This window comes from Mus caroli, unplaced genomic scaffold (assembly GCF_978045245.1).
Source record: "Mus caroli unplaced genomic scaffold, Mus_caroli_1 scaffold_2, whole genome shotgun sequence".
Classification (NCBI taxonomy): Eukaryota; Metazoa; Chordata; class Mammalia; order Rodentia; family Muridae; genus Mus; species Mus caroli.
Genome location: NW_028227257.1, coordinates 119,936,142 through 119,963,681, shown reverse-complemented (window position 1 = coordinate 119,963,681; position 27,540 = coordinate 119,936,142). Strand labels below are relative to the sequence as shown.

The window sequence follows — 27,540 nt, the reverse complement described above, 5'->3', positions numbered from 1 at the left end:
GCGTCAGAGGAAGGTGCAAAAATTGTTATTTTGATAGAAAAACTCAGAAAAAAAAAAACCTGTAGGTTAGTGTCCAATAGCCCAAGGAAGTGGCAGTCACTAGGAACTGAAGATCTCTGAGGGACTGGTATGTGTGTCCTGTGTAGCCAATGGTGAAAGACAAAATCTTCTTGGGCACAAACAGGAAACCTAGTTGGCTCCATCCTGACCTGCATACCTGGCAGATGATGCAGGTTCTGCAGGCTAGATCGTGGAGCTCTGATGACCCCACCTTGGCTGGAAGCTACCTAAGCCACAGAGAATTGCTGAGATCCAATCTCGAGGCAGAATGCCAGGGTTTTAACAAGCTGCTGGCACAGCAGCCTAGGTGTGTGGATTCCATCTATAGAAGGCAATGCTCAGGGATGCCAGGGAGTTCACTCACTTACCTGCAAGGGTTGGTGATTTCCTCTGGGGTTGTTTTCATAAAAGGAGAAACGGGCTTTTCCACAAAAGAGCCAAAGCCCAGTCTAAAGTTGCTGGTTAGTTTAGACATCTCTTTGGCCAGCCGGGAGCCAAGCTCTTTGATGGTGTTGAGGTCGTCATCCATAGAGGCGGAGAGGTCCATGAGGTAATACAGATCTACTGGGTAATCTTCAGTCTGGCGGACCTGCACTTGCAGAGTCTGCTCACCCCCTGCAGTGTCCGGGGAGAGAGGCAAATCCTTTAGTTACAAACACAGCAGTCCTTTGTAACTAACCCATCTTGAGCTAGCTGGCTACTTTATTTCAGCGTGACCTTATTAAGCTGCAGGCAATCTCATGAACTGTGGTAACATTTATCAACAAACACAACCATGCAAATCCCTCAACAGTGAGTTTTGAACGACAGAAGGAGGTGTATGTTGGAATATTTTATATCTCCTAGGGAGAAGTAGCATCCATTTAGATGGGTGATAAGCTGCCCTTTTTTGGTGTGTGGTTGCAGAAAAGGTGAGCCAAATAAAGGAGAGATTAAATCTATTTTTCAGTCCTTGCAGACATATGCAGTAATGTGGTCGACATCTGAGTAATTTGAATGGGCACCATTAGAGAAGCTGTCTTCAGTGACACATTTGAAATGCAATGAAAAGATGTGCTAGCAATTCCTCACTTCCTTCATATTGGGAAATGAGAATCCCAATAACCAATGATGGGTGATGGGGTGCCAGAGGGATTATCAGAAAGCAAGGCACAGACACAGCAGTAGGAAACTATAACCTACCTGGTCTCAATTTAAGAACCAAGCTTTGAGGAGCAATCTGAACAATGTCAGAACTATTCTTCTGTCGGCCTACACTGAGAGGCTTATTTTGAAGAACTTCTACTCGGGAAACAGGGTTTTCGATGAAGGGTAGTTGACATCCTTTGGCTAAAAGATTCGCTGGGGTGTCGCACCGTTCACCAGCTCCAGACAGGTGGGTGAAATTCTGCAGGGGGGGGGGAGGGAATAAAAACAAGGAGGAAAAGACAAATCTGCATCTCTTTGTACGATTCCAGACATTAAATTTGTATGTGCTTTGTGAAATAAATACATGCTAGGAACATCACATCCCCTACACGACTGGTGGTGATTGACAGATGGAGTTCTGTGATAGCTGAATAACTGGAGAATTTAGCCAGCAATATTTTTGAATAAACCTGAGCTGCTGCTTCTTCTTTCTTTCTTTTTTCCTCTTACTACATTCAGTCAAATTCATCTAACAGGTTTTTTTTTTTCTAAAGCCCATGTTGTAAAATTTCTTCAGTGATTTGAGTGGATCTTTTAAATGTCTGAGTTCCCAAAGTTGATATTTTCCTGAGAACTTATTTGTTCCGGGTGAATGGCTGGACTCCTAGCCTAGGACTGTTAGCCAACCCAGAGAGATGTTTGCTGTGGGTTCCTAAAGGACAGGGCTCCTGGCATCTCCCTGTCTGGCACTCTGCTGCTTTCATGGGACGGTGTGTTCCCGTCGACTACAGCATCCCTTCACTTGAATTGACCTCTCAAGGACGTTAAGCTCAGTGTCTTAACAGATTCTAGTTCAAGGTCTTAGAGCTCCCTCCACCACCCAGGTCTGGAGGCTGAGAGAGAAGATGCTTTAATGGTACACGTTCTGTCTGAGGTTTCAGAAAGTCCCAGTCCTTCAGATCCATCCAGAGAGAAGGTGGGGAGGTGTAGGGCTCAGCAGAGATGTGGCCATTCTAATCTTGCAGTACCCAGAGCAGGGAGATGGAGCCAAGGCATGGACAGAACAGGTGCTACTGACAGGACAGGCAAAGCTGGTCCTGAGCTGAATTGACCTGAGGCCCTTGGACTCTCGTGTGGTGTGGTGGGGTGTATGTGTGTGTATGTGTGATGTGCACATAGAAACCAGTTTCTTGCCACCTTAGGATTCTAAGCCATTACTGTTATTTTCACCAACTAGGAAAGATACACTTCTTTTGAAATTGACTTTCAAAAATACGATTTGTTCCCTGCCAATCAGACCCATACAGATTTACAGCTATAACTTGGGTCTGGCAAAATGCAACTTCCTGTGATGTAATAAAGGCAAACAGGATCTGCCCAAGGCCTCAGAATGCATCCTCACACAGTACAATGGCTATCAGCTCTGCTCAGCCTTTGCCAAAAAAATAAAGTTGGGGAGGCAGTGGGGCTGGAGAGATGGCTCAGCGGTTAAGAACACTGACTTGCTATTCCAAAGGTCCTGAGTTCAATTCCTAGTGATCACATGGTAGCTCACAACCATCTGATCTGATGCCCTCTTCTGGTATGTCTAAAAACAGCTACGGTGTACTTATATAAATATAGTAAATAAATCTTTTTTTTAAAAAAAGAAAGAATAAAGTTGGAGAGGAGCAGTTTGTGAGACTGTGTATACTCTCAGTTTTGCTCATCTTTTGTGCTAATGGCCACATCTGCCTGCCTCAGCTGACATACTCATGACTACTTTTATTATTGGAGAGACCTCTAAAATGATCTGGCCTTAAAACTTGATGATCACTTGACCAGCTACAACTAAAACCCTCAGTAACACCTTAGGAAACACTCGATTATGCTAAAAGTGAATTTAATTATAAATTCTAGTGTGCTGGAGAGAGAGGTCAACAGCTAACTATACTTCTAGAAGACCCAAGTTCAGTTCCCAGCACCCAAGTCAAGGAACTCACAACTGCCTATAAGTGTAGTTCCAGGGGATCTGATTTTGTTTTCTGGCCTCCATGGGTAACACACACAGAGTAAACATAAACTCCAGATTGACACAGTATTTTTTGTCTCTGTCATGAAGCTAATATTATCTTCTAGACAGTGTCCAAAGAGTCTATGGGCTTGTTCCTTGTTGAATATTCTCAACCCTGCATTTCATGTTTAACCTTAAAAGAGAATAATTGCCTTGAATTTTATTTGTGGCCTAAGCAGTTAAGGTAGTGTGAGGGGCTGGGGGGTGGGGTGCATGGTTTATGCTTCTGCGCGTGATGCAACCCTCCACAGATGTATAATAAATGGGGAATTTGGGTGCTAATAGTTACAGCCCAGTTCTGATCCAGGCATCTAGATTCCTTTCCCTTTGCATGCTATTTGGCTTTTGCTGTTGGCATTTGTAATTGACACTTAGATTCTTGATTGACACTTAGATTCTTTCCAATGGATGGGACTTAAAAATCCAGAAAACCAAGGCTGCTTTTTCTTAGTGTGAATCATTTACACTACACCTTGCTCTCTGCATCACAACATAGCCTGGGACTTGGTCTGTCTTGTTATTTAGCCCTCACGGCCTCCACACTTCTTCATGCAAGCTTCACTCTGACCAGACTAGGACTGTTTCTTTAAAGCAGTGGCTCTCAGCCTTCCTAATGCCACAAACCTTTAATACAGTTCTTCATGTTGTGATGAGCCCCACCCACAAAATTATTTTCGTTTATACTGCACAACTGTAATTTTGCTGCTGTTGTGAATTGTCATGTAAATCTATGTGTTTCCCAATGATCTCAGGTGACCCCTGTGAAAGGGTCATCCAATCATGACAGGGATCCTGACCCACAGGTTGAGAGCCACCACTTGAGAGTTTCCTGTGCTCACTCTGTTCATGACTTTGCAAAAGAATTGGCTGATGACTGAATGGTAGTTTTCCCTTCTCGAAGTACCTAGCACAGACTTACACTGGCTCTCAGGTCCCTGATGGGAACACAACTACATTGTATCAACATTCAATGTCTGCTTCACTTTGGACAATATCTCTGTGGCCACCAATTATCCAGACAGAGTGTTACACCCGCAAACAACTAGGAAGACTTTATAGCAAGAGAAGTAACCAGATGGCTGGCAACACTGGCCCGGCAAAGGCAGCCACCTCTCTGTGAGTTCCAGGCCAGCCTAGTCTACATAGTGAGCCCCAGGACAACCAGTACTATGTAGTGAGACCTTGTCTCAAAAATAAAAATAAAAAATAAATAATTAAGTTAAATAAAAGAACTGTCTAGATTTAATAAAGGATGTTCAGGTTTTAAAGAACAATTTGGCATCCGTTCCTTCAGTAAGTTGTTCCCAGAGTATAGATGAATCCGACTTTGATCCACTGACCCTCATGCTCCTTTCTTAAACTTGGTTACTCATTCAACCCCACAGAGAGAAGCGCTTTCACTGAGGATGCTAACTGATGTAGAAACAGTGTTAGAAACAGGGTGAGAGGCAGGGATTTACCTCCTGGGAGCACCAGGCGCAGTGGGGTCCCGTGAGCAGGCAGTCTGAGCAGGTTTCTGCACCACCCCAGGCACAGCCACCTAAGAGCAAAGCCAGTGAGAGGCAAGGATTAAAGCCCACTCCTCCATCCAGCTTATGGGACTAACCCCTCTTACTAGAGCAAAGCTATATAAAAATTTACTTTATAAAACTAATCCTCCAGAGGCTAGCAACTCACATCAAGTTTATAGCTTAGACCCATCACATTGGAAATATCTACATCATGTAAAACAGTGTCTCAGACCGCAACCGTGTCTAACTGCTCAGTACAGAATCATCGCATTTAGCCTCCTGTTCAACACCTGCCGCTTAATTTCAAAAACATGTCTGTACGAATTCAAAAGGTTTCTCTTATAAATTCAGCATTTCTGTTGCCACATCCTCCACTCTCATGATTGTGACTCCCGGGTGGACAGCCTTGTTGTGCAACAAAACAGGAAAGCTTCCGAAGTGGCTATCAGGACAACACTCACAAGTCCCATTGTTCAGGAACGCTGTCTAACCCTCCTCATTAAAATGCCCGTGAAGCCTTTGTGTTTATTTACCTTGTACCTAGAACATTCACTGGGGGAAATGCTCGACGGCTGCCTGGAGTTTGTGAAAGTGTCTCAGTGGCACGAGAGCCATCAGACAGATCAAATGAAAAATGACTACAGGTCTGTTTTCTGAAGCAAATGACAGTTTGTCAAGCTTACGATGAGAGCGATATCTGAGAGAGCTTCAGGCTTACCTTGGACGTGATCATTCCTTCCTAGAAGTAGCAGAAACAGGCAGACCAGCTCAATCCCCATTCGGCTCAGTTTTCACTGTGCAGACAGATTAAAAATGAATTACCTTCAGGGTTACAAGACCAAAGCTGGAAGCCGTGAAAGTCTTTCTTGCCGGGGTTTTTGGTTTTTTTTTTTTTTTAAAGTAAAACTACTCACACTGCTTTGAAAAGTAACTTGAGCTGTAAATTCAAAAGCTTTCACTAAGACTGAAATGAAAACAGAAGCTACCTGGACAGGCAAAGCAGAAAAGCTGTGTTTAAAAGCAACTTCAACATGTTCACTTCCTCATTCACCTTATAAGGAAGTCAGGTGTACAATGCCCGGGAAGGTGGGGAGACTTAGTGCAGGAGACGTTTGCATGGGTGTCAATTCTATTAGCTGTACTGTATCCTAGAGCAAATGAGTCTCTTTAGTGAAATGCTAATCAATGAGCTGTCAAAGACCGATTTAAATGTATGGTGTTCATAACAATTTTAATTTAATGCTGTAAGGATGTGAATTAAAACACCCGAAGTTAAGCTTAAATGTAAGGAAGCTTAAAAAAAAAAAAAGCCAACTCAAAATACCTGAGAGGTTTGGTTTTCATGTTAGAGCCTCTGCAGAGAATTGAAATGAGCTCTGAAAAATATAAACATTATTTTACAGTCAAATTAGAAGTTAGGCAAAGTAGAACAAAAAACACTGTTTTCTTATCTTTCAAATTATATAAGAGCTATTTTTCACACGCTTAGAGTTCTTAGTTTTAAAAGCGTATTAAAAGCACTGTATATGAAGATCAACTAGATCAAAATAAAGCCTCGGCACAATAGAAACAATGGAGAGAGAAACAATGGCAGTCATGACTCTGAATCTCTGTCTCTAGAGCATTCTTCCAGGGTGGTGACCAAGGAGAGAGCATTTGGTGGCACAAGGAAGGTCCTGTGGTCCACCAAACACCAAGACCGCAAGCAAACAGAACATTACGATAAACAAGGTTAAAATAATATAAAAGAAAGGAAAGGCTTCCAGCCCCTGGCTTGACACATATGAATCATTTACTTGTTATATGAATGACAGCTCAAAATGTGTATATGCTACAGGTAAATCTGTGAGGTTTGTATCCCCCGCCCCCTAGCCCCCACCCTCCCTTCAGGGGCCGTTGGGGATTTGTAGAAACTCTGAGCAGGTAGGAATCAAATGCTCTGTCACGCTAAGCCATCTGACCTCAGGCAGGCTCCTTTCTGTCTGGGCTCACGTCCTGGGAGACTGTCTTTTGAAGGTATGTTTCCAGGCAAGCGTGAGAAACCTGGAAAGAGAAGAAAACAAATTATAGACTACTTAGATTTTTTTCCAGCAGCCTATATTCAGTTTTCAACTCTGTCATATACAAAACCCAGGAAGAAAACAGAAAGACTCCTGCAGTAAGAATCCAGATTAGAGAGCTGAAAACAGAGCCTTTGAGAGAGAAAAAACAGTGTGTGAAATGTGTGCCTGCATTTGAAGGATGGTGGAACTATGACTCTACTCTCTGCCTATGATGTGGCCGCCATTTTTAAAACCCGTTGACAAATGTTTTCTGAGCATTTGTGCCAGATATGTTCTTTTAAGATATACTTTTATTTTTAATTGACACAACAGTTGAATGCACCCTTAGGGGGGAGAGAGAGAGAGAGAGAGAGAGAGAGAGAGAGAGAGAGAGAGAGAGAGAGAGAGAGAGAATGTGTATGTATGTATGTATGTATAATTTCTTTGGGGAATGTGTGAAATCCTCTGTGATAGCTTTTTTAAAATACTCAATAAATTATTGTCAACCAAAGTTGTCCTGCTGTGTTTTAGAATATTAGACACTATTCCTTCTCAAATGGCATACTGGTACCCTGTAACCATCATCTCTCCATCACTCCCTCCCATCCTTTTCTGGCTCCACTCTTTTGTTTGCTACGTTTTGTTCTCAACTATTCACTCTGTGTGTGTGTGTGTGTGTGTGTGTGTGTGTGTGTGTGTGCGCATGTGCCTGTGTGTATGTACCAGTGTGTGTGTGTCTGTGTGTATGTACCTGTAGTATGTGTGTGTGTGTGTATGCCTATGTGTGTGCCTGTGTGTATGACCAGTGTGTGCATGTGTTTGTGTGTGTGTGTATGCCTATGTGTGTGCCTGTGTGTATGACCAGTGTGTGCATGTGTGTGTGTGTGTGTGTGTGTATGTGTGTGTGTGTGTGTCTGTGTGTATGTACCTATGGTGTGTGTGTGTGTGTGCCTATGTGTGTGTGTGTGTGCCTGTGTGTATGTACCAGTGTGTGTGTGTGTGTGTGTGTGTGCCTGTGTGTATGTACCAGTGTGTGTGTGTGTGTGCGCGTGTGTGTGTGTGTGTGTGTGTGTGTGTGTGAATGGCTGGTGATATACATGTGTGATAACATGAAGGTCAGAGGACAACTTTTTTGGAGTTGGTTCTTTGCTTCCTTGATGAAGCAGGGTTTCTTTCGTAGTTTCTGTTGCTGGCCAGGCCGAGAGCCTCCAGCCCATTCACATCTCTCCCTGCCATCTCGCCATAGGAGTGCTGGGATTATAGGTGTATATACCCCACTACCTCCAGCTCTTATGTGGATTCCAGGGATCAAAATTCCGTTATGTGGCTTGTCTGCTCAGCTGTCTCCCCAGATGGGTCCTTTCTGTTTTTGAGAAAACTCTTCCGACTTCCCCAATGCAGATATGACGCTTTAAATTTTTTTAAAAATTTTATTATTTATTTTTATTTTATTGTATAAATGTTTGCCTACACATACCTAAGTGTACTACGTGCCTACTACCCACAGAACCCAGAAGAGGGTATTAGATCTTTTGGAACTGAAACTACAGACAGTTGTGAGCTGCCGGGTGGGTCTAAGATACAAACCAAGCCCTCTGCAAGAACAGCAAATGCTCTGTATCCAGCCCCGGGTATTATTCTTAAAGCAGAGGTTATGCTAGGAAGATAAACGAAATAAAGTGAAACAAGTGTTTTCTTCAGACAGCATTTATTTTAGGGTGGGTCAGTGAGGGAAGGGAGGGACAGGGATCTGGGCTGTGGGCAGTAATAGAGCTGAGTTAAAGGTAAGAGGGGTGTGTTCTCCTGTTTAGGGACATCAAGAGCGTTCTTCTGATTCTTCCATCTGACAGAGTCCAGGATGAGCTGGGAAACACTGGCAAAGCACCAAAGCTTGCGGAAGCCGCTCAACAGGGGTTAAAGGAAAGGCGAAAGGGGCGGGGCTGGAAGTGTGATTGTGTCCAGAGGCAGACATCAGGACATCCTCAGGATTAAACCTGAATTTTATTATATTTGAATATATTACATCTTATCATTTGAAACCATTATATAGTGTCAAATGTCACTGGCAGGTTAGAACAAAAGGAATGATATGGTTTCCCCTCCTTTAAAAAGAATCTCCGTGGCCCCGTGCATGTTAGAGTGCATCCAGCCAGGCTGATGGGTGTATGGTGAGAGGGGTGTGTTCTACTATTTAGGGAAGTCAAGAGAGGTTTTTTGGATGCTTGCTGACTGCCCATCATGAAAGGGGTGTTCGCGGGGATAGACATGGTGCTAGTTGGGGCTAATCTGTTGATATGTGAGTAGAGAGACACTGGGATTCAAGATAGATCTGGAAGTGGACTGTGTTCAAGGATTAGATGTACATATGAAAGGAAGAAATGTTTATCACCCTGAGAGGTACTGCTCTTGACTGAGAGGTTATCGAGGAAGCAGCTTTCATATGAAAGATGAGCATCAAGAGCACAGGGCCCCCAATGGAGGAGCTAGAGAAAGTACCCAAGGAGCTGAAGGGGTCTGCAGCCCTATAGGTGGAACAACAATATGAACTAACCAGTACCCCCAGAGCTTGTGTCTCTAGCTGCATATGTAGCAGAGGATGGTCTAGTCAGCCATCAATGGGAGGAGAGGCTCTTAGTCTTGCAAAGATTATATGCCCCAGTACAGGGGAATACCAGGGCCAGGAAGCGGAAGTGGGTAGGTTGGGGAGCAGAGGGAGGGGGAGAGTATAGGGGATTTTGGGAGAGGAAACTAGGAAAGGGGATAGCATTTGAAATGTAAATGAAAAAATATCTAATTAAAAAAAAAGCATGATTGTTTGAGCTCCCAAACCATGAATGCAAACAGATATCAAAGCCTGGAACTTGGGGCAGTTTCAAAATACAAAGTATAGAACTGGGTACATCATCTTGGACTAACAGCTATGGGGCTGAAGATGTTCAAATACAGGAGGAGCCTGAATGAGATCTTGGAGAAACTGGAAATGGGTGAGGAAGAACCCCGGGCCTGGGCCTAGCTGTATCTAACAGTGAAGGGAGTGGCCCAGAATAAAGGACACTAATAACTAACACACACTCCATCTTGCCAAGGAGGAAGTGTCTCTTGTTACCACACAATTCTCTGACTATCTCTAATGTTTCATTTCTCTGACTCTTCTTGCCAGCTGAGCCAATGGCTGCGTTTGTTCTGGACCCTGGAATGTTTAAGTGGGCAGTCTCTAAGGAGAGACATAGAGTCTCTCTTTAAAGCCCACGGGGAATTGCTTACAGCTTTGAAAGTTCCAAATTGTGTCTCTGTCCAGACTAATGGACAAGTGTGCTTACACCTTGCAAAGTGTGTGTGTGTGTGTGTGTGTGTGTGTGTGTGTGTGTGTGTGTGTGTGTGAGAGAGAGAGAGAGAGAGAGAGAGAGAGAGAGAGAGAGAGAGGGAGAGAGAGGGAGAGAGAGAGAGGGAGAGAGAGAGAGAGAGAGAGAGAGAGAGAGAGAGAGAGAGAGAGAGAGAGAGAGAGAGAGAGAGAAGGCAGGCATGCTTGCTGAATGCCCATTATGAAAGGCTTGAGTCCTCTAACCCAGGCTTTCTGTCTCGGAGCCCAGCCTACACCAACGGTAGGCATCTCTTTCTTTTTGTGTCGTCTTGAGAGAACTGAGGTTGGGTGACAGATAACAGAACGTGCTGACACTCTGGCCATTGCTTTGGCTGTGAGCGATAAAGTCCTTTATCTCTGACACAGACATATCGTGTCTCAGTCAGTACCCATGAATCCGTGACAGGCTTGGCATTACATAGAAACCCCAGAGGCCCCTCAGCCCTTCCTGGTTTGTGACAATCTTCTCAAGTCGTGCTTCTCTCTTCACACTGAACATGTGGCTTTTCAACATTGCTTTGGGAGAAAAGATCTCGCATCGATAAGGTTGCCTCATGTGACTTATACCGAGCACTGATGGCCATCTCCAGAGGCATCCCAGGCTCCAGAGTTGTCTCCTCTCAAACCTCATGGGTTGCCAGTGTCAGTCCCTGTGGACAACTTGGCATCAGGGACATCTACACAGCTTTCCAACTGCCCTGTCTCTAGAATTTTTGCTGGGATTCTATCTGCCACCAAACACCTCTTCTTACAAGACAGGGAACTACTCCTCAGCCTCTTTTGTGACTAAGAGCTCTAGTGATTGCCCTTGCAAATGGGATGTAAGTGGGGCTGGTGCACAGTTTCTCATGCCCTTCTGCCAAGCGGATGCAGGCACCGAGGTCCTGGGGGAAATTGGGAAAACCCAGTTGGACTTTGAGATTGAGTACCTTTGAATTGCATTGGACTTTTAATGCACTATTTCATATAAACACTTCCATCCTGGTCAGGAGAATTGCAATTAGCCCGGGATATTTGTTTTTGTGTTCCCAGTCATAACCCTCAGTTGTTCATGCTATCCCTCCTTTCTAGGGCCACTCACTTGGCCCCTGCTGCCTGTAGGCCTTTGCCTGCCTCCCACCTGCCCAGTTTCGCTCACTGCTCTTGATCTCGGAGAGACTCTTGGGTCTCTCATGTCCTCATTTTCCATGGATGTCGCAGGGCATCCCTTACCACTGCTCACACTTTCTGAATACTGACCTCTCTCCCTCTCTAGACTGTGAGGTTTTTTTTTTTAAGCACTAATTTATAGAATGAACATTTATTGAACTCTTACTATGCAGCAGGATGGAATTGCATCTAGCTAATCTTTTTGCGCCCAGTGAGCAGCACAATTCGTGGCACTTCATCAGTAGTCAGTTATGCTTATGGGGCAGAGCAATGGAATGTATGTTCTCACTGCCTAGCTTTTCACCAGCGACAGGGCAGTCCCTCAAGACATAATGAATGAACAGATGCGCAGATGAGTGGACTGTTTGGGAGGGTGCAGAGTACAGCCAGGGGAAGGGGCATTATGCTCCCTGCTTGGGTTGCAATGAGAGCTGACAAAAAGCTTCTTATGCAGGGAACAGAAAATGAAGGAGGGACTGAAGAGAAGACAGAGTAGGAGGGGGTTCGAGAAAATAACCCTTCCACCGTGTACACATTGATGTGGTCTGAACATCGTATTCAAAGCTATAAGGTATGGGGGAAGGCTTGGTCTTTCTTCCTGAAGATGCAGTGCCCAATGTCCTGTCCTCAGAAGGGAAGGGACACAGTCCTCCCTGATCATGCTACAAGCAGAGATCCCACTAGTTAAAATGTCCTCAAGGAAACTTTGTCCCTTAGCCAAGCAGGTAGTGGTCCTCCTTATCCACAGGAGACAAGTGTCAAGACCCCTGGCTGTCCCTGAAATCTAGATGATACCAAGCCCTATGCTGTGGTTTTTCTTCTATGTAAGTCCACAGATTTCACGCCTTCCCTGTCTTAAGCAGATGCACACGCCATGGCTCTAACTGTTGCAGTTTGGGGTGCAACAGCAAACTTGCACAGATTTCTCTTCCTTTCTCATAGCTTCACAGATATTCTGGTTCTCAATATAGACGTTAGCTACCATGGCATACATTTTTCTGCTTCTGCATTGAGAATTTTCACCTTCTCTGCAATTCTTTATGGCTCTACTTTGCATAACTAAGTTCCAGCCTCACCACGAGTATTCTTCAAAGGCTTCCCTCCCCCAGCCCCTGAGTAAAGTAAGAACTTCTTCAATACAATTCAGTAGCTGCGTGGCAGCTGAAAGCTGATGTAACCGAGAGGGGTAATGAATGGGTAGCCCGTACTAGGCAAATACACTCAACAAAGGGGTCATTCATGCCCTAGGTGGGAAGAAATGAGATGGTGCAAGATTTTACTCTGAATGGTTCACAACTGAAATCTTAAATTGTGTTTATTTCTAGAATTTTCCATGTAATATTTTTAGAGTGTGGGTTGACTATGTACTTGAGTGTGGGTGTAACTAGAATCTTAGGAAGCCAAACTGTAAATGGGCGCATATAGGAGAAATACTATATGCAGCTGTAGGTGGGAGATCAGAAATCTTGTAATGAGGGGTAAATCTGACAAGAGGGACTGGGGAGAGAGACAGGAGCACACCAGGCTGGAGGGAACAAGCCTCTTTCAGAGAGAATCCACAGTTATGTGGAAGCCAAAGACAGAGGAAAGATACCAGGTCAGAGATAAGCATCAGAATAAGGCCATCAGTAGTTAAAGGCACTGAGCCACATACATGGATAGACAGAGACCAATCAGATCCCCACACTCACTGTGCTGAGAGGAAGCCATGACCCAAGCTTCCCTGTGGACACAGCTGCTCTCTTAGGTTCATCTCACTAAGGCTCAGCTCCTCCTAGCTTTCCCAAGCACCCTTTCTCTGTTGGAACAATAAATCTTTAATAACAAATCCGCATTTATTGTAGGTGACTAAATCTTTGTATTTCTTACCAAGATCCTGCCATACGGTCTACACTTTCAGACAGGGTGGTTAAGCTTACAGAATACTGCCTCGAGGCTCCGACTCCATTTGAGAGTTTGATCTCTTCAAAGAGTATGAGCTGAGAGGTAGACCCTCAGCTGGTCTTTATTCAGAAGGTGTAGAAGGAAGTCCCTGACTTTGGGAAACTGTATTAAATAGTTTGACTCACTGTGCTTAACTTTGGCCCAGCCATTCATCCATATCAAAGAATGGCTGTCTAGAACCACTAACCTACCCTAGCGCTCATGTAAACACTCCTGGATTGGGAAATGTGAGCTAACCTGGAAGGAGAAACCAACTGGATCATGGGAGGTCTTAGTAATGACAGTTGGCTTAGGCTTGGCCCTTGCTTGGCTACCTGCTTTACTTAAGTGCTAGTGACACATCTATTTGGGTTGCTTGGTTATTTGTCTGTTTGGTTTGGTTTTTTGATAGAAGTTAAAAGGAGAGAGTGTAAAATGAAAGTGTTGTCTTTGAGTCTGCAGAGGAATGTGTTTGCAGATATCTACGCTCATTTGTGTGTGGGTAACACAGAGTCGTGGAATCTGGAAGTGGATATCTTTGTCTTGAATTTCAGGACCTTTAAGAAAATTGTTTTTAAAAAGGTATATGTTTAGTCTTCTTGCCATCCTCCCGTTGTGGGCACAATGTCCACATGCACAAACTGCCCCTTGACCTACAGTTTAGGTAAGAGTTATATATGTATTTTTTAATTATGGTATAATACACACAGCAAAGAAGGTACCACTTGAAACATTTTAAAGTATATATCCAGTGGCAATGAATATGTATCATTAATTATAATATAATCCAGTGATACTAAGTACATTTCACAAGCTATACAATTCTTACCAACTTCTGCTTCAAGACCTCTTTTATTATCTTTACCATTAAACGATAACAGCATTCCTTTGCCCCCATTGCCCAAAACCCTCGTTCTGTTGTCCATATCTGAATTTAACTATAAAAGACTCTCTCTGTGGAATTCTTTGTCCTTTTGTGACTGTCTTATTTCACTTAGCATAATGTCCTGACATTTCACCCATGGTATAGCCTGTGTCAGAGTTCAGTCCCTTTGAAGGCTAAGCAGTCTTCTGTTGTACAGACAGGAGACATTTTGTTGATCCACTTCGCTAGAAATGAAATTTTAGGCTGTTTCTGGCTTTTGACTCTTGTGAACGACAGATCTATGAATGTTAGTGTTTGAGTACCTGCAGAGTCTAGAGCCTGTTTTCAATTTCTGATGCTTGTGCTGACAGGAACTTGGGTCCAGTAGGGAGAATTGAATGTTGACTGTAAGGAGCTTGGGATCAAACTACAGCCTTGCCAAGCCCTGCTGTCCTGTCTGTAGGGATAATGTCTCCACACATTTGTTTCTGGATTATAAACTAATAATAACTTTCACCTTTCAGGATATCGGGGAAGACTGACTTATACCGCTTTGAGATGGATCCAGGCTTTTGTAGGAACTGAGACTGAGGAACATGAAGAAAGGAATGCAAAACTGGAAATAAGGAACAGATTTGTTAATTGCAGTAAGACAAGAAAGTCGTGACAAGTTGCCGAAGGCTTGGAGACTGCAGTGCTCCTGATCAGTTTGCGTCTATCCTTGATGTCACCTCAGGCAATTCACCAGAAATCTTTACCTAGAATCTGCTCCCTCCTCATCTGGAGCCACTTGCAGTTCCCACTAACTCCAGGAGCCTGAGGGAACTGGCAGGCTGAGCTTAGACTCCATCCATGCCATGGTAATCACCATCTGTTTCACTCAGGGTTCGTGCCTGCTGTAGACAGTGTTGTTGAATGCTTACCAAGTATGAGACATGGCTACACAGTTCATTAGTTTGCCTCATTTCAGTCACATCCCAAAGGAAAATCCCATAGAGGTCATTTTATACCCATTTACCAAATAAAGAGACTGAGACCTGGGGAAGCTATCCAAATGCTACTGCTACTCTTGGGGCAGAGCTTTGAAGATAGGCACTTCCCCTGCTCATCCCCCTGACCACCCTAGAGCTCAGCATCACTGTGCAGATAAGAGACATTCATGGAATCCTAAGAGTAACACAAAAAGAGATGTCAATAAGATGGGAGTTTTTAAATGTGCCTCTGTGCCCTGAGGTTTCTTGTCCTAATCTGGCCCAATCTGTATCCATGCAACTTTTGCTTTCTTCATCTTGTGGGTCATTTACACTGCTGAAAACGAGTCAAGGCTGCTATCCTGGAATGCATGGTCCTTCTTAGCACTTCTCTGTTTGAAGTTTAGTTCAAACCACTTGAACAAAATGAAACAAAACATGTTGCTTGGCCTCATAGAGGAAGCTGCAGCCACTGGTGGGCAGCCAGGCACTGAGTGCAGCCTGACACTTTATGGGCTGGGAGATGTCTAAGAACTCAGGCCTGGTGCTTGCCTGCCACCTGCCCACTCTGGAGCCCAGCAGGCACACAGGGATATTCCCTCTGAGCTGGGCATCAGCTGCTTGGGCAGCCTTCCCCCTCAGAAGTCAGAAATTACCTTGAAGTCTGAGCTCTTTCTGGCTTTTTGCTTGTGAAATAAATTCAAGGTGAGATTCTCCCCTCTCCCTCTGAGATTCTCCCCTCTCCCTCCCTCACAAAAAGATACAAACAAGTAGAAGTTGATTTTGACTGGCATCTGAGGAGACTCATCATATGCTTTCCCCTAGTTCTACCCTACCTCCTTTTTTTCTTCTACCTATGAACTAAGCAAATGGTTTGCTATGGCAAGAAGTTCATGTGAACAAATAGACACCGAGAACCGAGTGATTTATTCTCAGCTTGCAAACACAATAGGCATAGCAATCCTTTTCATTCCAAATGATAAATCCAACTGAGAGTCAGGATTTCTCAATTTTGAAAAAAAATATATATATATACATACATACACACACATATAGTTTTGAAATATATACATTATTATTCTTGAAACTGTAATAGGGCAAGCATTGTGAGTTCAAAAAAAATAGAGTCTCATTTATTTCTTCTTTCTTTAATTCATCAGCTACCTATTGAGATCGCAACCCACACAGAAGACTGCTCTGGGAATACAGTGCAAATTAAAACTGACAAAGCACCTGCCACTTGGTGTTTATAGTGGAAGAGACAAATATAAACACACAAAGGTACCAAGAGCTGGGCTGTTAAAGCTAAGGAAACAGCTATTAGTTAAGATCCAGAGAGTTCTCAAAAGGAAGGCCAGAAAAGAGCTATGCTAGGGAGTAATTTAGACAGAGACTAGAGAGTTACATGGCTGCCATGGTAAGACTGTGACCAGGCTGCTGGGAGAAGAGAAGTGAGGCTGGCGTGGTTTCTGTGGATAAGCCTAAAGCGGGAGACAGGCCACAGCGATCTAAGAGCCCAGGGGCCACAGTCAGGAAACTACATTTGTATTTTGCACAAAAAGAACATCTTTTAGGGAAGTTTTGGCAGTGTTTTGAAGAGATCACTCTGAACAGATCGTAGACTGTAGGTAGAATTAGCACAGATGGAAGCCAGGAAGCTCACAGGAGGCGTCAAGTGTTTGGCTTGGATGGTGGTGGAAGTAAAGAAACTAGTGATGAGCACTTGCATTCTATATCTATACCCAAGGTCGACCAGATGTATAAATGATGGCTCGTGGCTGGGAGAAAAACGAAGTGAGCAAGAAGAGCTGGAACAGTTATATAGGGTCTATCAGATAACCTCACCATCTCCAAAAGACTTTTCTAGATCAGGAACCCATCCATCATCAAAGTCATAGTGAGGTCTGATATATTCTAATGACTTGGGAGTCATGAGGAACTTAGCATTGCGAAGGGAATTGCAAGGCGGAGCCAGAAGAGTCTAGACATTGTAGGCAAGAGCTCTACAGCCAGACTATTTGTTTATATGCTATGTAAACGTTCCTTCAGTCCAGTAAAAGTCAGATTAGCTAGTGTCTTCAGTTCTGGAATTTCCCAAGCACCCGAAGAATAAAAGAAAATCTGAAAAGTCCCTTTGGCCCCATGATCTTCCATGACTGTGCTGCTAGACTATTAGGGATTAGTTTTGATAGAAAAATAGCCTCCCAGTTAACTTAATATGTTAATATCTATTCAGTATGTGCACTAAAAATTATATAAATATGTATGACTCCTCATTAACCCACTATAAGGCAGGTGAAGTTGGTAATCTTATGCTAAAATGAATTCAAAATGGAAGAAATTCAAACTTCTTCTGTCCTCAAAGTCAATTTATGTAGTTGTGATATGACAAAAACTGTCTTTTTGTTTTGTTTTGTTTTGGTTTGGTTTTTGTTTTTTTGTTTTTTAGGTTTTTTGAGACAGGGCTTCTCTGTGTAGCCCTGGCTGACCTAGAGCTCATGCTGTAGACCAGGCTGGCCTCGAACTCAGAGATCTGCTTGCCTCTGTTTACAGAGTGCTAGGATTAAAGGTGTGTGCTGCCATCGCCTAACTTATGGGAGGTGTTGAGAAAGTCAGGAAAGCACCTTCAAGTCCTGAAATCTCTGTTGTCTGTTTTGCATGGAGCGTCTCTTGTTCTCTATCCTAATCTAAAGCCCCCTTCTCAAAACAAGATGGCTGTTGAATCCAGGCATAAATCAACCAAAGGCTCAGTAGGAGTTCAACATTAAAGTAAGAACATGATTTTTTTATATATATTTTTAGCTAAAGTCTTGTTGTGTATCCCAGGCTGGCCTTGAACACTAGATCCTTCTACCTTAGCCTCCTGATGCTGAGATTACAGGTCTGCACCAGCATGCCCCATAACGATAGTTTTGTACCAAGAAGTTAATTAAAAGTTCTAAAATTATAGCAAAAAAAAAAAAAAAAGCTTTCTGAGAGAAGAAAGTTGTTCTCTCATGTAAATATTTTGGAAGATGTTGGGAGAGTATATATACCTTACACACCTTGCATGTATTGAAATGTTATAACTCTTAGGCGTCCATAGACTAAGTCTCCACAGCATGAAGAACATGGTCGCCAGCTCAGGCGTTGGCGGATTGTTGGGCTCCTTTTGCATGGTGTCAGGTGGTCTTGAAGTGATTTAGGGTCCAAATTTTATGCAACCAAAGATTAGGAGGATGGGATTTAAAGTGACACAATGATTTATTTTATGAATGTCACTGGTAGAAGTACCTGGTTTCCCAAACTGTGTTCTACAGAAAGCTGTTAATCCTCACCCTCATAATGAAATATGCCATAGTTTATTTAATATAGCCCATTAAATCCCCTCATCAGAAAGTCATGGTGCCCATTAATCTAGTAAACACTCCAAAAAGCTCCACAGGGGAAAAAATTGTTAATCTTTCCTTAACAGTTAACTAGGAACCTACTTTCCTGGGAAAGCCTGTTTCCACATGTGGATTTTGGCATCTCTGAATCCCTTCCACCTAATATAATCTCAGCTTTACTGGAAGAGAGAGTCCATATCTGAGATTATTGGGATTTTACTGAGCCTACTGTCAAGGAAACCCAGAATCCAGTATAATTTGCCTGCACAGCTGTCAGATTTCATGAGGAAGCTCTGCTTCTATCTTCTGAATGCATTGTCTCCTCAAGACTCCCCAGACAGGCTTCCTGGAGGATAGGGTTCTCTAAGAGAAGTTCAGAAGGCAAGTCTGTTTTAGGGATGGTGCAGATATGGCCTCTGAGATATCTCCAGCTCAGAGCCAAGCCTTGACCTTGGCTGCTTAAAAAGACCAGACACTATATTTTCAGTGTGAATGACCCACTTGGATTCCCTTGTGAAACAGGCCCTAAGCTATTCACTGCTTCCCACTGATATTTCCTCTTTCTGAACAAGAGTCTCCTGTGGGGAGCCACATGTGCCGTTGCAGGGTGGCGCTGGCTACCACTGGCCACCACGCATAAGTTTGGGTAAACAACCAATGTGTACATATGCAGTAAGTTTTTTGCCAAGACACTGCCTGGCCTGGGCATGATAATGAGGTTTTGTGAGGTACAGAGAGTATAACCAATCAGATGTGAGACATGCAAATGAGGTATGTTAATGAGGTTTTGTGAGGTACTGAGAGAGTATAACCAATCGGATGTAAGACATGCAAATGAGGTGGAAAGCATAACCAATCTGGGTGTGAGACACGCCTCTCCTAGGCCTATATAAGCAGCACCAGTTCTGGGCTTGGGGTCTTTTCGCCTCTGCAATCAAGCTCTCCCAATAAACGTGTGTGGAAGGATCCTGTTGTGGCGTCGTTCTTGCTGGCGAGTCGGGCGTTCACAAGAGTCTCCCATTTCTTGCTGTGTCAGTCTTTAGCCTGATCCTTTTGGGCACAACATCCCCACGTCCTCATTTCTGTCCTTCTACCTATCTGGTTTGCAAAGGGTCCAGAAGAGTAGTTCCCTTAAGGCTACCACCTTCTCTCCTTGGAGTAGGATCCCTCCTGCCAGGTGAGGATGCTGGATTATATTTCATATTATTCTCATTGTGATGTCTGAATCCTGTGGTGCTGGTGGCCTTCTCCACACAAGGCAGGAATACTGTTTGATTCTGGGTTTCTTCTCTCAACATACCTACTCTTTTAAGAGCACCTTCACTTCTTTTTTTTTAATTCTTTATTTATTCTTTATTACAGTGACCAATAATCACTGCTTGAATTTTGAAGATTATCATCAATTTAGTCTCATCTTGGCATTTTCCTACAATGACATGGTTTTATCAGAGATTCTCCTGTTGCTGTGGAAATTAAAGTGAATTTATAGGGTCTGTGTTGTCTGTCTACCTTATTGGACTTCTAACAGTTGAAAGGGTCACCACGGCTTATTTTGTTTGGTTTTCTAAGCAAATCTAAGATATAACATGTTTTTTTTTTATTATTATTGAATTCAGTAACAGATCACTGTAAACCAGAAGACAGACCATGTTCAAGGGTATATTTGTGACTTTCAGGTTTCCTTTTCTTAAAATTTTAAAGGGCAAATTAAATCTTAATCTTTTGAACAATATGCAAATAGTAGGGTTGACACCAATTTGAAAATATCTGATATACAAGAATCACTGAGGTATTTGATTTAGTTTTACCTATCGTTGGAATGAGACAAAATTATAGTTAAAGCAATATTTCCAGATAATTTATTTCACAAATGTAGGGCTATCTCATTTTTTAAAATCAACAATCTGTCTTAAGACATGAACTATCTTGCAAATAACTGAAATGCCAGTGGCTGGCAGTGATTCTTGCTGACAGTGACTTAGTGGGGATGCTGGAGTCAAATCCAAGCAGTCTGAGGATAATCATATGGTTAACCTTTGCATTAACTTACCATGTGCAGGGCACCTTCTAAATCTCTACCATACTCTAAGGTGACACACGTTTCCCCACTCAGAGATATCTGGTAAAATGTTTTTAGTTCAGTGATTTCATAGATGGATTTCTGACAAAACCCATCCCCACATTCCCTATTTTCCTTTATTATTAACCTTCCGGCTTGTACAATGCAGTTTTTACAACTAAGAAATCAAGACCAGTACATTGGTTCTCTGACATCCATCTTCATTCAGATTTCCTCGTTTCTATCTTACCCTTTTCTGTCTACAAATTCTATTAGGACATCACATTACACTTGCTGACATGTCTTTAGGACCTTCTGTGGGCTCTTCCCCATTTCACTGAAGAACAAGTGAGGCACATATGGAGGGTAACTAGCTCACTACTGCTTCCTAGCTACTTAGTGGGGATGTTGGCCTCAAATCCAAGCAGCATAAACATACGGTTAACCTTTGCACTAATGTATTGTTGTTACCTTAATGGCATTATTTCACATTGAAGCACATGGTTCTTTGTCAGTTCTGGCAGACAGGTTGGCAGAGTAGCATGCATAACTGACCTGGTGGCTTCACTGAAGTAGAGAAACCACTCATATAGGCAGTTTACAACAATGGAAAAGTAGGTCCCTGGTTCCTGAAGAGCTTCTGGCCATCACAGGAGGCTTATAAAACAGAAATTGATTCTCCTTCTGGAGGCTCCAAGTGAGCCCTGGGCCTCTCTCCTAGTTCCAAATGACCCCCCAGCAATCCTTGGCCCCCTGGAGTTACAGATGTGTCTCTCAGATGTTTCCTTCACACATCTTCCTACTTGGACTCTTGGCCATTGAAGTTCTGACCATCTAAAATATCCAGGATGCTGTCCTCTCAAGGAGACCTTTAGTTCTATCTTTTCCTGGCATGCATGTGTGTGTATGCGTGTGCGTGTGCGTGTGCGTGCGTGCGTGCGTGCGTGTGTGCGTGTGTGTGTGTGTGTATTGTAGTTTTTTGAGACAGGGTTTCTCTATATAGCCCTGGCTGACTTGGAACTTACTCTGTAGAGCAGGTTGGCCTCCAACTCAGAAATCCACCTGCCTCTGCTTGTCAAGTGTTGGGATTAAAGGCATGCACCACCACTGCCCAGCTCTGACCTATATCTAAATGACCATTTTTCCAAATAAGACTCCATTCACAGACATCAGGAAGTTAGACACAGCTTTTGGATATAGCCACTATTCAACCCATTACAGAGATTAGTAATTCACATAGGCTTGTTGGGTGGAGTAAATGAGACAAAATTATATAAGATCCCTGCATGGAAGGACTGTTTAAAATGAGTTGTTGTTATCATTATTGTTATTGTTACTATTATTATTGTATATAATACAAGTTTTCTCAATACACAGGTATGTATTAGGTTGGGTGAATATCCCAAATGAAATCATGCCACACATCCATGACTAGTTAGTATGTCTACCAGTAACCTTACTGTTGTGTGAACATTATGGTTCTGGTTGTATCTTTGTTTAGTTCTATCAGGAACTTTACAGGGCCGTTCTAACTCTGGCCTCTTTCTGTCTGTGTCTGTGTCTGTGTCTGTGTCTGTGTCTGTGTCTGTGTCTCTGTGTCTGTCTCTGTCTCTGTCTCTGTCTCTCTTTGTGTGTGTGTGTGTGTGTGTGTATCTGAGATAGAGCAGGGTAGAGGGTACCCTACATCAAGACTTTTTCCTAAGGACATTTGTCCAAAAGACAAAAGCTCTTAAGCTTACAAAGGGTTTCTTCATCCATTGAGCTGGGGAGGAGGATGAATGCATTTCCTGCCCTTGCCCAGGCTGATGGACAAGCTACAGGAAAACAGCTGGCCAGCTCAGCTGCTCCCCGCCCTTGGGATGGCCTCTGCGGTCACTGGTGGCAGCACTTCCGATTTCTGTTCAGGATCTTTATCTGAGAGGCAGAATTCCAGCCGTGTACTGAGTGCCAGGCTGGTCTCCACCCCACTACACTGCGCTGCTACTCCACCCACTGCCTCTGCTGTCTCTGTGGTCTGGCAGCCTCAAGACTCTGAGCTGGCTAGGGCGAATTCCTTCTGCATTTGTCAGAGTCTTAGAATGTCAGGGCAAGCAGAGAACGTAATCAAGTCCACTCCGTTGCCTCTCCATTCCTTCCTTTCTTGAGCAGACATGCATTAAACATTCACTCCCACAAGGCCCCTCCTAAGCAGCGGGCAATATGCGATATCAAGCAAGTTCAAAGGGCAATGGATATGCACCTCTCAGTCTGAGTAGATGCTTGTATAGTCTCCAATAATCATTGACAGTTTATGTTTTGCTTAGAAACAATTTAACATACCTGCTTTTAACCTGATGGCTAACTACTGGCAGAACTTACTGGCTCTATGATTTTGGAAGGAGAAAAAAGATTGCATCCTCATGTTCAACAATCCTACGTTGAACCTAACTAAACATTTCTTTCTATTATGACAGCTGGCACCAAGAGAAGTCCAACATATTTTGACTATCATTTTACAGTTGATACAAATGTCTCAAAATGGTGTCTACATGTAGCATCCTGTCAAAATCACAGTGGACATTAGGGCTGCCATTGAACCTGTTATCTACAGTGCTACCAAAGAGGTACATGTGTTGCAGAAATGGACATTTGTTTTTTTTTTTTCAGTATTTCAATAACTGTGTTCAATCTAGTTAGCTTTTTTCTTTCTTTCTTTTTTTAAGTTGGTTTTTATTTATGGTATATATTTTATTTTAGAATTTAGAGATGTTTCATTTTCATTAGATTGGTAATGGGGTCTAGCGAAGGATAGTAGTCATGTAAACTGAATCCTCCTTTTGTGGGGCGTTCCAGAGTAGGACAGGATATTTGGTATAATGTGGTACTGGTAGTGTTTCACATTTAGAAAGGTGTAGTCGATTTCTTTAAGAATATTTTTTTAGCATAAGTAAATTCCTTAACTCTTGAGACCTGTGAGTTTCAGGCACAGTTCATTCATATTGCACATCCACTAGGGTCTAGGTTTCTAAAGAAAAGTAGACAAGAAACACAGAAGTACCCCGAATATTTGAACACACACACATGGGGGGGTTGTATTATTACTTCCTACTTAACATACTTGAATTGTTGAATTCCCTGTAGGGTAACTGAAAGCAGTTGACTTTTGACCCTCTTTGATATTTAGTTTGGCCAACACTACCAGAACTTTCTGAATTACAAAGTTGAAAGAGACTCTGAGGTTTGAAAAATTACAGAAATGTGTCCTGACAGAAGTTTTGAAGTTGAAGATCGGAAGATCGAAACCTCTGACTGGGTGGGGTGGCACACACCTTTAATACCGGCTCTTGAAGACAGAGGCAGGTGAATCTCTGTGAGTTCCATGCCAGCCTGGTCTATAGAGTGAGTTCCAGGACAGTCAGAGCTACTCAGAGAAACCCTGTCTTGAAAATCCAAAAATGAAGGAGGAGGAGGAGAAAGAGAAGGAAGAGGAGAAAAGAAAGGAAAGAAAGCAGACAGGAAGGAAGGAAGGAAGGAAGGAAGGAAGGAAGGAAGGAAGGAAGGAAGGATGGAAGGAACCTTTTAATGAAAGAAGGGCTCATTTTTTTTCATTTAACTTTCTCACCTTCACTCCAGTATGACCCACTGGTGATTCACACTTAAGTATCTACACACCAGCAACTCTGGTTATACACAACCAAGTTGCCCACTCCTCCATTTGGGAACAGTAACGTTTTTATTTATCGAAGTTCAGGAAAAGGAATATTTTGTTGAATAAGTTTGTTTCATTTGTTGTTATTGCTGTTTTGTTTTGTTTTGTTTTAAGTATATGGGGCAAATAGAGCTGATGATGCTTTCTCTTTGTGAGAAGAAAAAAAAAGTCACAAAATTGGAAACCACTAGAGTTAGCCTCATGTCTCTGCTCACTGAATAATGGATGTATTGCTGAAAGAAAGGGACAAAATTGTGTACATGCACACACACACATTAGAAGTATGACTTTTTAACGAATAGGAAGACCACATCATGGGGTGGGGGAATGGGCAAATGTAAAACTTTCTAAGTCTCTGAGACAGAATCTCCCATCTCATTACATCCCCGTGTAGACACATCTTACATCCTTATCTTACAAACCTGTTTCAGGAAATTAAAATGGGGTGATTTGAGCAAGCAATTAATAATATTTACAATTCCTTGTTTTCAACACCTATCTCCACAAATGACAGCTACAGATTTTATACTAATGAAATGATTTCCATCACCCTAACCAAAGCTGCCTATCAGTGTCAAGATCTCCATTCTCGGGTAGGTGACTTAAGTATCCTTAATCTACTTCAAGAAGCTCAAGTGGTCTCACCTCCATGGCCTTGTTCTCGAACTCACACATACACAGCTGGCTCCTGTAATGCTCTTACAGGTGGACTTTTAATTTGCGATGACACCTCACAACCTACAGAACAATATCTAAAAATTATTGGCCTTACCCTAGTATTCTTCAGAGCCCCTCCCCCCCCCCCCAGAGCTTTACTCCAGTCTGTCATTGATTTACTGTGTAGGCAATGCCATTTAAAAAAAAATCTCTGCATATCCTTTTCTTTGCTGGAAATTATCTGCATATTTCCACAGAGGTATTTTGATCATACAAACATTGTATATTCCTAACTGCCAAATTCAAGATCCAATCTCTTTACTGTACCCTGAGGTCATAATGCCCTTCTTACATGAATCTCACAGCCCCAAATATACTGCTTGTTTGGAATTTACTGTGGAGTATTTTTAAGTTGTGACATGTATACTTTAACTCAATTATATTTCAATGTCTTCACATTGAGAACCTAACACCGTTCCAGTTACACAGTAGATATTCAATAAACTTTGCATCTGTCATGTATTGATTACTTTATTTGTCTGTCTCGAAAGTTTTCTTACTGTTAGCACGATAATAGTTGAGACTTCACATGGCTGATGGATTTAGGGACAGCAAAACAGAACTATACAAGGACACCGTTCTCTTGGCCACTGCTTTCCAGACCTGGGCGCCTTTTGCAAGTCTGATGCTGTAGCCTGTGCTATTTGCTTGCCTAGTGGAATGTGGGCAGAGGCGGTCTCAGTCTGTCTCCTTCCCGTGCTCCAGGTAGTGTGACCTCAGTAGAGCCAGACAAGGAGGAAAATGTAAATCTTGGTCTGTAGCAGGCTTGACTTGGCCTGTCCCTGCCCTGGGCCAAGTCCTTTTCCTCTAGTTGGCTCTGGGCTAGGGACAATCAGATGAGCACCTGGAGGATTGGAGGAGGCAGGGCTGGGGTAGTAATGCTGTCCACATTGCCCTTGCACCAGATTCATAGGTCTCGAGAACAACTAGAGGGCCAGTCATCTGCAGATGAGAAAAAACTGTGGCAAGGGCCAGATTGCTCATTGTGCTGGTCATGATGGACATCACAGTTGAGCAAGCTGAAGGTTACTGGCTACTCAGTTTCTGTCCCGAGTGAGGGAGGAAACTCAGTGCAGGTAACCATAGCCTAACAGGGTGTTTGGGGAAGCAGAACTCTTGTTGGGACTGTTGGTTTGTTTATTATAACAATTGTCTCAGACATTTGGTAATAAGGCACTTTGTATCTAATTTATCTAAAGGCACTAAGTGGGCACCAGTGGTCTCTTTAGACCCCTTCCTCCATCACACCCTCAGCTCCATTGAGTTTTACGACCATCTTTTGGTACTGGTGAGCAATTAAAAGCAGAAATGCCTTTTCTAGACACGTGTCATGCCCATATTCCCTACACTCAGGAAGCTCAGGCAAGTGAATTGCCAGAGGTTCAAGGCTAGTTTGGATTGTAGTTGTGAGACCTTGTTTCAAAAAAAAAAAATGACAAGAATAATTTTTTCCCATTTGTTTTGGAAAGGGAAGAGTGTGAAGAAAGCTGGGTATGTAGGGAACAGAATGAGGGAAAACGCTGTAATTTCACCTCTTTATTCAGCAGGAGAGAGTCTAACTTAGAGTCACAGGACAAATAGGCAAGGTAGATGAAAAGCACCTCTTGGTTTAGGTGTGGCATAGCTAGTGGACTTCCTCCCAGCCTGTCAGTGAGATGTCAGTGGAAAGCGCTGCCCTCCCAACCCCCCCACTCTCCTCCTCAGATCTTCTGCTCACTGAAAGAGAGAGAAGCAGCAGCCTGGCAGGAGCCCCTAGTAGCCAAGGATGGTGGGCTCGTTCCTCAGGCTTATGTGTTAGCCAGACTTTCCATCCCCGTGGCAATCATCGGAGTAGACCAGTGAGGAAAAAAGAGGCGTGCTCTGTTTCAGCTCCCACTTCAAAAGGTTTCAGTTTGATTCTAGGGTCCCGAGTCTGCTCTGCCACAGGGATCAGCTGCTCTGGGAGGCAGGACACAGGAAGTTTGACCGAGCTTACCCCAAGCTGTCGCTGGGCGAGTGTTGGGCCATAGGGAAGTCATGGGACACTGCTCCTGGGACTACAGTCTGAGGCACTGGACTGCTGGACCTGGCTGGGAGCGGGGCAGGGGGTGAGGGTCCCCTGGCCTGTGATGAGGCTGAAGCCATCTAGTTCTCAGGCGCTGCTGGGAGAACAGAGTTGGGGCCCGAGGGCTGGATGTAGCCCGGGGCCGAAAAGGGAAAGAGGGGAGTTCCAGCTGATCCAGTGGGTAGCGTCCTTTGCTTGGTGGGCAGCAGTCTTGGGCTTGATGGTAGCTGTGGATGTGAGCACAGAGAGACCTTCTACGGGAGATTAGACAGTGGCTCTGTAGGTGAAGGCCTTCTCCACGGCTCCCCACGGTGGATCCCGACGAAAAGAGGCAGTCTATGGCATTTATAGTCATGGTGGAAGGTGGGTGAGTAAAATCGAATCCCACTTCTCAGGGCGGGCCTGAGGTTAAATACCTTTTGCAGGGAGGAGTGTCTGGGAAGGAAAGCTTATTGGCTACGCCTCCAGGCCTTTAGGTCCCTCATTAAAATGGAGATTTGTCCTGAGCCTACGCGACCATAGAACACATCCTCTACCTGCAGAGGGATTTGGGGCCTTGCTCTTATGAGACTGATGGCCACAAAGCTATGGAGGACTGCGG

General features: G+C 43.5%; 1 protein-coding gene across 5 annotated transcripts in view; it reads right to left on the bottom strand.

The window, feature by feature from the left end:
• Itgb6 (integrin subunit beta 6) overlaps window positions 1–27,540 on the bottom strand; it is a 124,739-nt gene that overhangs the window by 68,682 nt on the left and 28,517 nt on the right. For 3 of the 5 annotated variants that reach the window (XM_021156163.3, XM_085834855.1, XM_029474427.2), the window contains exons 2-7: window positions 6,714–6,795; window positions 6,077–6,128; window positions 5,471–5,546; window positions 4,702–4,781; window positions 1,243–1,447; window positions 429–675 (exon numbers count right to left, since the gene is read on the bottom strand). In XM_021156163.3, the coding sequence (XP_021011822.1) occupies window positions 429–675; window positions 1,243–1,447; window positions 4,702–4,781; window positions 5,471–5,531 (593 nt within the window). In that variant the 5' untranslated portion in view covers window positions 5,532–5,546; window positions 6,077–6,128; window positions 6,714–6,795. Of the gene's footprint in view, window positions 1–428; window positions 676–1,242; window positions 1,448–4,701; window positions 4,782–5,470; window positions 5,547–5,666; window positions 5,770–6,076; window positions 6,129–6,713; window positions 6,796–27,540 lie in introns of those variants that run through there. The other 2 variants (XM_085834854.1, XM_029474428.2) reach the window with 2 other exon arrangements.